The sequence below is a fragment of the Psammomys obesus genome, unplaced genomic scaffold (assembly GCF_907164565.1).
Source record: "Psammomys obesus unplaced genomic scaffold, mPsaObe1.curated_primary_1811, whole genome shotgun sequence".
Classification (NCBI taxonomy): domain Eukaryota; kingdom Metazoa; phylum Chordata; class Mammalia; order Rodentia; family Muridae; genus Psammomys; species Psammomys obesus.
The window spans coordinates 5,797,137-5,809,464 of record NW_026596120.1 but is presented as its reverse complement, the minus strand read 5'-3'; the positions used below and the strand labels follow the sequence as shown (position 1 = coordinate 5,809,464).

At 43.0% G+C, this 12,328-nt stretch overlaps 2 protein-coding genes across 5 annotated transcripts in view; one reads left to right on the top strand and one right to left on the bottom strand.

Moving 5' to 3' along the window:
- The window catches only part of Pcolce2 (procollagen C-endopeptidase enhancer 2), a 67,096-nt gene extending 64,453 nt beyond the window's left edge, over positions 1-2,643 (bottom strand). The window contains exons 1-2 of the mRNA XM_055629499.1: positions 2,589-2,643; positions 892-1,072 (exon numbers count right to left, since the gene is read on the bottom strand). Of these exons, the coding sequence (XP_055485474.1) occupies positions 892-1,072; positions 2,589-2,643 (236 nt within the window). The remainder of the gene's footprint in view (positions 1-891; positions 1,073-2,588) is intronic.
- Positions 2,644-5,471: 2,828 nt separating this feature from the next.
- Positions 5,472-12,328, top strand: part of U2surp (U2 snRNP associated SURP domain containing) — a 58,334-nt gene continuing 51,477 nt past the window's right edge. For all 4 annotated transcript variants that reach the window (XM_055629661.1, XM_055629660.1, XM_055629659.1 and 1 more), the window contains exon 1: positions 5,472-5,647. In XM_055629661.1, the coding sequence (XP_055485636.1) occupies positions 5,603-5,647 (45 nt within the window). In that variant the 5' untranslated portion in view covers positions 5,472-5,602. The remainder of the gene's footprint in view (positions 5,648-12,328) is intronic.

Sequence of the window (12,328 nt, the reverse complement as noted above, 5' to 3'; positions counted from 1 at the left end):
TATGTATGTATGTATGTATGTATGTATGTATGTATGTATGTATGTATGTATGTATTTATTTATTTATGTGCATGCACATGCCACAGCTTGGCAGGAGTTTATTTTCTCCTTCCAGCAGGTGGGTTTCAGGGATCAGCCCAGGTCATCAGGCTTGGCAGCAAATACCTTTACCTGCAAAGCTTTCTCCTTAGACATGCAATCTTGAACATTTTTTTTTTTAAAAAAAGATTTTATTTTATGTGTGTGAACGTTTAGCCTATACGTGAACCATTTGCACGCCTGGTGCCCACAGAGGCCAGAAGAGGGCAACAGATCTAGAACTGGAGTTACAGATGGTTGTGAGATGCCCTGTGAATGCTGGGAATTGAACCCAGATCCACTGGAAGAGCAGCCGGTGCTCTTGATTTCAAGCCATCTCTCCAGCCCCCCGAGATAAAACCTTAGGAGCTGGACAGACGTTCCTTGAGATTCAGCAGTGCCCTTCAACACACTTCTTCCTCTACTGTGCTTCTTCAAACCCTTCTCTGCTATTGATTTGCTAATGGATGCTCGTTGCCTGTCTGTGTGGTACTCAGCCTTTCCCAGGCTCTTTAGAACCAGCAATGTTTGTACCTGAGACGATAACTCCACATCCTATACTCTTACGACACCGGGACACAACTGTCCTCTTGATCCCAGTAAGCCCTTTGATGACATGAATCTGTCTTTTCTCATCATCCCTGGACCACACCTTTGACAAATGATTTCAGAATCTAGCCGGTTAGAGATGACCATTCAATGGCAGTTCTCAGATAGGGTTCATGTGCCATGCCAGCCAGGGAGAAAATACAGATAGCGAGATTTCATTACAGCTGCTTTAGATTAAAGTAGGGCTCGTCAAATGAGCCTTACCCTGAGAACATGCAAATATTCTCGTTTACATGCCAGAAGGACTTTGTGGCTGTGACAAGTTCCTTTAAATGATCCCTTAGAGGGGATTTCAGGAGAAGGTACACATTAGAAGTTATTCTACTACTAGCTTCGAAGCTGTGGATTGGGCCACTAGCAGAGGAGTGTAGGTGAACTTCAGAAGCTGGAAAAGGCAACAAATAAGATTCTCCTCCAGGCCAGAGCAGTGGCACAGGCCTGTAATCCCAGCACTCGAGGAGGCAGAGGTGGGTGGATCTCTGTGAGTTTGAGGCCAGCCTGGTCTACAAACAGTCCAGGACAGCCAAGGCTACTCAGAGAAACCATGTCTCAAACAAACAAACAAACAAACAAACAAACAAAAACTAAAAAGATTCTCCTCTGGAACCCTCAAGATAAACCCAGACCTGCCTGCACTTTTTAGACTTCCGATCTCTAGGATGGTGAGGTGGTAAATCTGTTTTGCTAATAAGCTACAAACTTCGGGGTTGTTATAGCAGCGATAGGAAACTATACCTGCTTCTGCCTGTCTTCCCACTCTGCCTTCCATACTGCCGATCATCCACCAGTCCAGAGGAGGAACTTCGACATTTGTTTCTTCAGTCTTGTCTTCACACAGCCTCTCATCCAGTTTTTTTTTTTTTTTTGTTGTTCCATAGTTTGATAAAACCAAGTGAATATGAAATTAATTTTATTTATTACTTTTCTCCCTGCTGTGACAGAATACCAGAAAGAAAGAAGCTTAAGAAAGATTGTATTTTGGCTCACAGTTGTAAGGGATACAATCTACTGTGGCTGGGAAGCACGTGGTGGGAGTGTGAGGTAGCTGGTTTACAATGTTCCTGTGGCTCATGGTGAGGCACTTAGCAGTTTGATAAGAGTCTGAGAGAGGCAGATAGATGGGGAGCGGGACCATGATTATATTATTAAAATGGTGAATTTCCACCCTTCTGACCTGAGACAAAAGCCTGGCAGCTTAAAACAAAAGCCTAGCAGGCTCTTTCTACGTGTGGACAAGTTCAAGGCCAGGTCAGGATATTTTACTCCTAACTTGTGAACCTATAGTCCACATGAATCTGATAAAGAACCTTAAACAGTGACAATGGGCTGTTGCCACCTACACTCAAGATGGGTCTTCTGTGGAAACACCCCCATAGACAAATACAGAGGTATATTTCCATGGCAATTCTAAATCCAGTCAACTGGACAATGAAGATGAACCATTAGAATTCAGTATACAATCCCAAAGTCATTTTCATCCTCACAAAAAGACCAAAAGCATTCTTGTTAAAGTCAGAAGCAAGACAAGGCTGTCCACTAACACCATCTGATTACACTGCTCTAAAGGAGCTACACATGAGGGGAAATTTTTTTAAAGGGACAGCAGGAAGTAGACTAGTAATTACTTGAAATGTTATCACTTATACCTGAAAGCTTGAGAAAAGAAACCAACTGTACAAATAACAGAAACTGGGGGCCCGCTCAATGGTGTTTTAGTGCTCGCTGTGTACGCACTCACATAAAAAGCCAGCGGCAGTGGTGCGCATTTGTAGCAAGTGCTGGGGAGGGGGTTCAGATCACATAGTAGGGGAGGTTGCTGGCCAGACTTTCTGAAAAGGTAAGCTGCAGGATCCGTGGGAACTGAGAGGAAGGTCCAGTACACCTTCAGAGCCTTGGCGTACCTGCTCGAGGTCCTGTGTTAGGGTCCAGAGGAAGCCGTACAAACTGCTCAGACATGGATCTCAGTTAGATATGGTTTATTGAATGCAACACCCCAAGACTGATCATGGTCAGGGACACAGATTGGACTTGGGAGGCAAACTGTGACACTGATTGTCTTTTAGAGATAGCTTATAAAGGCAAAACTGCAATTAGGCCACAGGCGGAGGGGGCGGAGGGGGCGGTGGGGACAGTAGAACAGGGTGGTCACCTTTGACTTCACTAGACAAAGCAGTTCTGGCTGACCCTTAATTTGATTGGTTCCAGGTGAAGTTTATGGTTAGGGCCAGTTGCACTTACAGTTGGGGAATTTTAGGAGTAGCAGGGCCATAGAGTATGTTGAGCCTAAACATTGGTCAGCCTGACCTTGCACAGAGAGCTTATCTCTGTATCAGCAAGCTGCGATGATGTGGTTGTTAGGCCTGAAACAAAAATGGTTATAATTATACCAAAAGACTAGGCCTCAATATGTTCAATTGCTGTTGTGGATGGAAGAAAGAATGTCTCTTGAATTAAAGTATCAGTTAAGCAGCTCAGGAGGTTTTATCTTTGAGGACTTCTTTTTGGTGGTCCTAAAAATCAATGAAGGGTCTTGTGCATAATAAGCAAGGGCTCTACCACTGAGCTACATTGTCTGTCTGGAACGATTATATTCAAGGCCACTTTCAACATATAAAGATTCCACAACCGTTTTGTAAAAATGCATTTTTACGTATGTGTTTGTCCATATGTGTGCAGGTGACCTGAGAGGCCTGAAGACGGTGTCAGGATCTTCTGTAGTTGGAGTTACAGGTGGTTGTGAGTTGTAAGCCATTTGACACAGCATCCTGGGACCAAACTGTAGTTCTTTGGAATTAAGAAAGATAGGAAGGTTAACCTACAGGAAGGTTAACAGTCTTCCCTCCCTGTAAAAGTAACTGTTATTCTCCTGATGTAATTTGTCTTGGAGGCTTACCACTTCTGCCTGGTAACCTAGGCCTAGTCCTGAAAGCTTCTAGTTTCTGTACAATCCAACCTAGGCCTAAAATCTTTTCAGCCTGAGACTTACTGCTGAATAAACTCACCCTTTTTTAGCTCTTTCTGAGCTCTGGCTGGCTGGTTCAGAACTTCAACTGTTTTGGCTCAAACTCCAAGCTGAGTCAAAACTGGTTTCTTTCTTGGCTTCTGATTTGAATTGCTCTGCTTGGCCTCAAACTATCTCTAGCAATCTGTTCTAATCTCTGGCTCCTTCTCATTCTCTAGTTCATTCTGTCTTCACTTGTGTTTAGCTTGTTCTCTCTTCAACCTCTCTCTGTAAAATGCTCCCAGTAAAAACTGCCTCTGAATTCCATGAACTGAACTGCCATGAACTCAACTCCACTGCACTGCCTCTCAATTCACTGATTCATGCAAACAGACTGAACAGGACTGGAACTCATAGAGATCTGCATGCTTGTCTCTTGAGTACTGGGATTAAAGGCATGTACCACCTTGCCTGGACCTAAGCTTTTCTTTACCTGAAACTTGCTCTATACCAGGCTGGCCTTAAACTCAGACATCTGCTTGCCTCTGTCTCCTGGGATTAAAGGCATGTCTGTATTCCAATGGATCTCAGACCTAGGTCTTTGAATCTGATCTCTTGCCAGAGCAGCCATGTTCTGAATTAAAACTCCTCTACAGGATAGGCTTCATGATCTCTTCCTACTTCATTATTTGAACCTTGCTCAGCTTTTATATATTAGAAACACAACGCTGAAGAGTGCAAAATTTGGGAATAAGGACAGCAAAGAAGCAGACTGCAAAGTAACCCTGTGTATAATTGATGCTAAACAAAGGATCAGCAGGGTTGAAGAGATGGTGGATTCACAGAGGCAAGAACATTTACCATGCAGAAGCTGAAATTCATGTTTTTGGTTGGCGAGGGTACAGTGAAGGGGTGTCACTTAAAATCGGAGGTTACCATTGCTGAATCCTCTAAAAAGTCAATAGAATCTGATGCTAGGCACTAAACTAACAACGTGGTGCCGAGACTGTAAGTAATCCCAAAGCCTGAGGCTGACGCAGGACAATCAGCAGTTCAAGGCCATCTTCTGCTACACAGTTATTGCGATTATGCTTCACTGGCAGCCAGATGTTTCAGAGGGTGAAAGGCGCTTGCTGAACAAACCTGCCAACCTGAGGTCAAGCCCCGGATCCTACCAAGTCCTGCAAGTCGCCCTCTAACCCCCACAGTTGCTAGGTCGTGCCTGCACTCCACTGTAACAACAAATATAACTGAATGAATGAATACATAATAAACATTTAAAATGCTCTTTTATAACAGCGTCTATATTACGCTTTTATTTTATTTTATTTTATTTTTTTCAGTCTCTGCAGGTACCGTGCTCAGACATCCTGAACAGTTTTTATCTGATTACCCTGAGGTTGGGCCAAACGGTTTTTCTCGACTGTGCAGTCACAGTACTTTTTTCTCACCGCTCACCCCTTCCACGTGAGCAGATCGCAAATCTGCCTTCCCACCAGGGTCTGTGCCCCCCGAGGAGCCGTGACGCAAAACAAGTGTCTCGACGTTCAGGTCTGTTTTCTGAGCTGAGACGCTCGGCCCACGTGGCTACGGCAGTTCTTTCACAGGAGCAGCTTCCTTCGCCCCCTCAGGAAGCAGAACCCGCTCGCATCTCACACCGGTCGGCTCGTGGGGAGAAAAATGCCTTACATCTCACTTAGCCTTCAAAGTCGGGTCAAGGAGATTCCCTGAATCCCGCGGCCTCGTGACGCGACCCGACGCAGCAAGCCACCGGAAGAGGAGCGGAGTGGGCGGGGCGCGTGAGGCGGCCCGACGCGGAAGTCACGCGGCGCGGCGCGGCGCCTCTGGGTTCCGTCTTTCGGCGTTCGGCTCCTCAGCCTGGCGGGCCGTCTGGCGCGCTCCGCCGATATCTGCTCTTTCGGCGCTCGACTCACCCGCGCTGCCGCCTCCGCTGAAGGAGGAGCAAAGCTCAAGATGGCCGACAAAACGCCAGGCGGATCTCAGAAGGCCAGTTCAAAGGTAGTTTCTTAGGGATCTCCGTCCGTCAGTGGGTCTCTCGCCGTGGTCTGTTGCTTCCAGAAACCCCCGGCCTTCGCGAGAGCTCACTGGGGCGAGGGGCTGGGGCCTGTTCGCCACAGCGGGCCTGGCACCACTGCACCAAGGTGCGCAGGTTGAGAGGCCTGAGAGCGCGCGTCCGTCCCGGCCGGGATTCAGCCCCACGCTAGCTTGCGTGGGGCCGGTGGCCAGCGGGGAATCGGCCCCCGGTTGGCTTTGGGCTCGGACCCTGGGATGGAGAGAGTGGTGCGGCGCCCTTGTGTCGCAGCCCGCTGCGTTCGGAGGCCGCGGGCGGGCGTCTTGGGAGAGGCGGGAAGGTGCCCGGTCCTGAGTGTCTGTTCCTCTCTCCCTCACCCCCCGCTCCTTTTATTTCGGATCTCACAGGCTCCCGGCCTTCCTCGGTTCCCCTCGCACCTCCCAGGAGATTAGGCTGGACGGCTGCAAGCGTGTGGGAGAGGGCCCGCCTGTGGAGGGCCTCGGGGTGGGGAGTGCGGAGGGAGCCGCTCTGTGCCTTTGGGTTAGTTCCACGCTCCACACGTGGCTTTCCCCCTCACTTCTCAGGGGGGTGAAGAGCGTCTAAGACCACTTTTGAGGGCCGCAGGCTGGGGGTCCCCACCCCTGCGCGGGGTTCCCACTGGAAGGAAAACTACAGTAGCCCTGGAAACTGCCCGAAGAATCGTGCCTTGCGTTTTGAGTTTACAGGGAATCCTGTGCACTGTTTGGGAAACCGTTGAGTTGTGAAGGTAGTTTGTTAGTAAGGTTGTGTGGACATCTGGTGTTAGTTGCCATTTTGGCCAGGGCGTTTAAATGTGTCTATGTCTCTTGCACTCGCTTTCTTTTCTTTCTTTTTTTTGGTATTTCATATTTTGCTTTGAGATTCTCATCCCCAAGTTGTCATTAAAGATGTTAAGAGCTGCTATAAAAAAACAAACAAACAAAAAACACCTATTTTAAATGCAGAGGTTTTAAATGCAGAGACAAGAAGTTGGGTAACACTTAAGAGTCTAGGGACTTAAATAGTTATATGATTATCATCATCTTGCATTTCATTTGCTGTTTGATTTGAGAAAGAACACATTATATACTTGCTTTTTTTTTTTTTTTGACATTTTTGCTGAATTATTGCCCCATATTTACTTTGCAAATAGTAATGGCCTTACTAGACATTCTTTAGCTAGGTAAACTATGGTAGGGGCCTAGTTCTGGGTGTGCTTACACCAAACTTTTACTGTAAATCAGTTTCCTTTCCAGTAGATTTCCCCTCCTCACCTTTCTTGGAGAGAAGGTGAATGAAGGAGTACCTCATGCTGCCAGTCTTCATTTCAGACCCATGATAAAACCAGCTTCTCAATGTTTTAAAGCTAGCCACATCCATACTCTGTTTTGTTTTGTTTTTTTTTTTTTTTCTTTTTCTTTTCAAACTGTTCAGTTTCCCTTTGAGGCCTGGATTCATTGAAAGTATGTGTTCAGACTTCCTTCTAAAAGAATACTTGTCATGACTCTGAATGTGTAGTTTTCCCTTGAAGTAAAAGTAAGTAACTTGTTGGATTTTTCCATTAACACTTTTGGCAGTTTGTAGTCCTTTAGATATTATTAACAGCTTCCTTACTGGTGTCTGTAAAGGGAATATTTGGGCTCATAGTTTTGCCACGATTTCTTCATTAGTATGGAAGTGCTGTAATGGAGCGGCAAGGTTATATATATAGGCTTTGAAAACAAACAAGACATATGTATTCAAGTCCTGACTTGGTAGTTAAGTATATTTGTGATAATATTAAGGCAGGTTGTCTAATCTCTTGAGCCTCAACTTTTCTCAGATAAAATGTTTTTTATAGGGCTGATAGAAAGATTGAGTTAATGTCTGTAAGTGTATAGTAAATCTCACTTCCATTTCTAAATCTGCATGTCATCCATCCATCCTGCTTACTAGGTTTTTGAGACAGGGCCTCATGTAGCCCAGGCTGGCTTGAACTTGCACTGTAACCTTCAGCATCCTGATCTCCTCTCTGTTTCTCCAGAGTTGGGATTACAGGCATATGTCAACCATTTCCAGCTCTCATTTCTTTTTTAAATAACCAGAAAGCACTTTCAACATGTCAGGATATTCATTGATCCTGTGATTTGGATTCTCACGTTATAATGACTGCTCCAATTGCTGGTTTGTTTTTCTAATGTAAGTCCAGACATTATTAGATTATAACATCAGTTTGACTAGTATTATAGTATTTGGAATTTTCAGGCTTTCATACGACTTGATTTCCTTTTCTCTGGAAATAACAGGTATTTACCTTGTATTCTGTGCTGTACTTCAAGTAAATAGATACTTCTGTTTCATGCTCTTTCTTTGGTATGGATAAGAGTATGAATAGAGGTGTTTATTAGTCATTTCTAGACATTGAAGAACATGTTTACTTTGTAGAGGATACAAGGCCTTTGCCATTGGTAATGGTGAAGTCTCTTTTACAAAAAGTGTGTTTGTGTACCCTCATGCTACAGTGCATCTGTAAAAGTCGGAGGACCACACTGTGGGTGTCAAACTCAGGTCTTCGGGCTGTGTGGCAAGTGTCTATATTCTGATCTGTGTTTCTGGCCCCTTAGTGTTTCTTAATAATAAAATACGTAAGCCACTAGAGTTCTTTTTAACTTTAGAATTAATTTTATGTATGTAATCAAATGATGTACATAGTGTATGTATTTGCTCCTGTTAAGGAAACTTAATGTGAGGGAGGCTGCCCTCACACATTCCCTTTTATTTTATGTAATTGTTCTATACCTTTCATTTTAATATCTCCTGATAGATACTGAGTATGTATTCTAGAAATGAATAAAATTTTCTATTGCATTTTTTATTACTAAAATATTGCTTGGCTTTAGGAGGGGTTTTAGAGCCTTATTGTAGCTTTGTTTCAGAGCAGAGAGACAGAATTGAGATGTTTCTGACATTAAAAAGTTAGTTTATTAAAATTTTGTTATTTTGCCAGGCAGTGGTGGCGCATGCCTTTAATCTCAGTACTTGGGAGGCAGAGGCAGGGAGATCTCTGTGAGTTCCAGGACAGCCAGGGCTACACACAGAAACCCTGTCTTGAAAAGCAAACAAAATAAGAAAAGAAAAAAATTTGTTACTTTGACCTGATTTTGTTTGCATGTCCATACAAATGAGGATTTGAAGAAAATAATTTTACTGTGTGCCAGTTCCTGTTTCTTTTTTAAAAGTGAAATGCATTTTGTTTATTGTGTGTGTTTTATGTGTAGGCCTGGGTGGAAGTTAGTGAACAACTTGAAAGACTTGGTTTTTTTCCTTTATCGCTTGGGTTCCTGTAGATGGTACTTAGAATTGTCAGGCTTGGCAGCAAGCACCTTTACCTGGTAAGCCATTTTGCCTGCCCCAGTACCTTTTGTTTTTAAATCATCTTTTGTGTAACACTTTCTGTGGAGATGTGAACATATGTCTACTTGCTCTAGATAGGGAACTGACAGCAGACCAGAGTGAGGGTACCAGCAAAGTCCAGTGTGGTGACCCAGAGTGGTTATTAGGTTTCCTTACAGGAATAGGAAATAGAGGTTATTTATAGTAACAGATGACTCAAAAACAGCTATTTGCAGTTGGTCTGAGCTTTTTCCAAGCAGCTCAGCTTGTCTGAGGGTCTTCTGCATAGTTAGCTGGTTTGTTTCAGGTGTTTTGGCTGGACTGAAAAGTGTCTCTTAGCAGTCTTCACTGCTTATATGCCCTTGAGGAAGTAGGAATCTAGGGTACCTGGTTAGTTTCAGGGTCTTCCGGAAGCTTTTGGGCTGTTTACTTTCTAAGCATCCCATGCAGGATGGGATGTTTCGCCTCCCTTTAGAATATTCTGTTTCTTAAGATCTGCACTCCAACATGGAGGTTTAGTTTGGAGGGAATTGCTCTATACTACCATCAAAAAGTTGTCTTATGCAGGTAAATGAATAAAGCATGACATACTGAATCTTTGAGCATGTAGTATTGAACTGACAGACGGATTACTAGCAAAACGTAAATTAGAAGTTAGTTAAGGCTTAAGATTCCTATTTATTATTTCCAATGTACGTATTTGTGTGTGTGTTTTACCTGGGGATTTAAGTGCGAAAAATAGTTTGCTGGCTTGAAACTGAACCTGTAACATGTCATGATTACAACTTTATCTTAAAATATAAAATGATTAACGTTTTTTAGTGCTTGGTTGTGTTTTTGCATGGAAGTAGGAAGTATGACATCACCTCCCCCCTTTTCTTTGCGACAGGATCTTACCCTGTAGCTCAGACTAGCTTCAGACTCACTGTGTAGTCTTGACTGGTCTTAGACTTTTTATTCAGTATCTGGAGTGCTAGGATTATAGGCCTGATCATTATGTCCAGCTTAAACTCCCTCCCTCCCTACTTTTCTCCCTTCCTTTCTTTTTTGTTCCCTCCTTCCATTTTTCATAGACATGGTTTAATGTTCTGGCCTCAAACTTTCTATGTAGCTTTGGATGACTTTGAACTCTTTATCCTTCTTTCTACCTCCTACCTCCTGAGTGCTGAGAATACAGGCATGCACCACCTCTTCTAGTATATAAAGTATTGGAGATCAAACCCAGGGCATTGTGCTTGCTGAGCAAGCACTCTACTAATTAAATTACATCCTTGGTCTCTGAACTCCCATTTTCTTGATTAGTATGTTTTAGACTTGATTGTAGATCTATTTATTTCATATATGAGTGTTTTTCCTGAATGTATGTATGTACGTTACATGTGTGTCTGATGTCCAAGGGCAGAAGAAGGCATCGGTCCCCTGAAACGAGTTACTAATGGTTCTAAGTTTGCTATGCCCTTGTTCTTTGTTAGTGCAGCAAGTGCTCTTAACCTGCTAAGCCATCTTTCCAGCTCCCCTCCTCCAATTTTTTTAGGTTTATTTTATGTATATAAATGTTTGTCTCCCTGTCTATATGTGCATGAATGTCTGGTGCTTGTGGAGGTCAGAAGAAGGCATCAGATCCCCTGAAACTGTAGTCACAGGTTATAGACACACTATGCAGATGCTAGGAATCCTGATTCCTCTGCAAGAGTAACAAGTATTCTAAACTGCAAAGCCATCTCTAGATCAGTGGTTTTCAACCTTCCCAACACTGCAACCCTTTAATACAGTTCCTTACACTGTGGTGAGCCCAACCATAAAATTATTTTTGTTGCTACTTCATAACTGTAATTTTGCTACTGTTATGAATTGTAATGTAAGTCTTTGTTTCTGATGGTCTTAGACAACCCCATGAAAGTTATCCACGGGTTGAGAACTGCTCTTCTTGACCCTGTTTTAGACTTGAGCCTGCAGCACTGTTTTGCTAGATTATGATTGTTGGTGTTAAAATTATTATCTTACTGGACTGATTTGTTTTCTAAAAACTTATCTTTTAATTCTTTCGTCTTTTATTTCTGGAACTTCCCTTTGGAAAGTAAACCTTAGAAAATAGAGCCATTTGCCTTAGTGGCAGATGAATGAAGAGATCCTTTATTTGGTGTTCAAGTTGAAGACTTGTGTTTCTCTAACCCTTTTTTACAATGAACATCATTTCTGAGATAAAACTAGTATTTTATATTGCCTCTTAAACTGTGTTGTTGCTGGGAATTGCTTCTTGGGCCTTGCACACACCGTGAGAATCCTCTATCACTGAGGTACACCCTCAGCCCGGAAGTAACTGTTCTGAACGCCAGTAACACTGAGAACAGTGTTTCTTATATTGATGGTATTTGGGGTATGAGTAAATGATTAACTATATTATACAGAATGTTTTAACGCTCTTAAAGTTTTTTTTTTTTTAAAGTTAGTGTATGTGTATGTGTCTTTCGTCTGTATGTATGTCTGTGCATCATGTGTGTGCCTGGTACTCACAGAGACCAGAAAAAGGCATTAGATCCTTGGGACTAGAGTTACAGATGATTTTTAACTGCAATGTAGGTGCTTGGAATTAAACCGAGGTCTTCTGGAAGAGTAGCCAGTGCTCTCTAACCACTTAGCCATTTCTCCAACTCTGAAGTATGCATGTTTTTGTTGTTGTTGTTGTTGTTTTAAGTTGAAACCTTGGTTTGTCTTGAATTGTTCCTTATTAATAAGAGGGCAGATTGGTGTGTAGTCTAGAGTGTAGCTCTTTTGGGAGGTACTTGTGTAGACAGTTATAATAGCAGGAGAGAGTCAGTACCCATAATAGAACAAGGCAGAGCTGTCAGAAGTATCTGAAAGTAAGAAAATGATACCTGCTTGAGTGGAGATTGGGAGCTGTACAGTGCTTAGTGGAATTTGATTGCTTTGAACAGTGAGCAGAGTTTTGAAGGTTGTATTTTGAAGCATTAGAAAGAACTGAGGAAGATGAAGACAGTAAATGACTTTATTTACTGTCAATTGTTAAATGATCAGTCCAGGTATTGTATAAATGTATTTTCATGGGGAGAGAGAGAATAAAAGGAACTAAGACTGGAAAGACAGATTGAGCTAAATTGTGGAAGGGTTTGAATGTAGGAAATAAAATTAGAGGGACTGGAAAGTCCTTTAGGAGAGTTGTTCCAAAATATAAGATAAGAATTTGAAGATTGGGGCCCAGAAACCAGAAGTTATTTCATTGCTGGCTCTATGAGGAATTACTTCAGATACCTTCACAT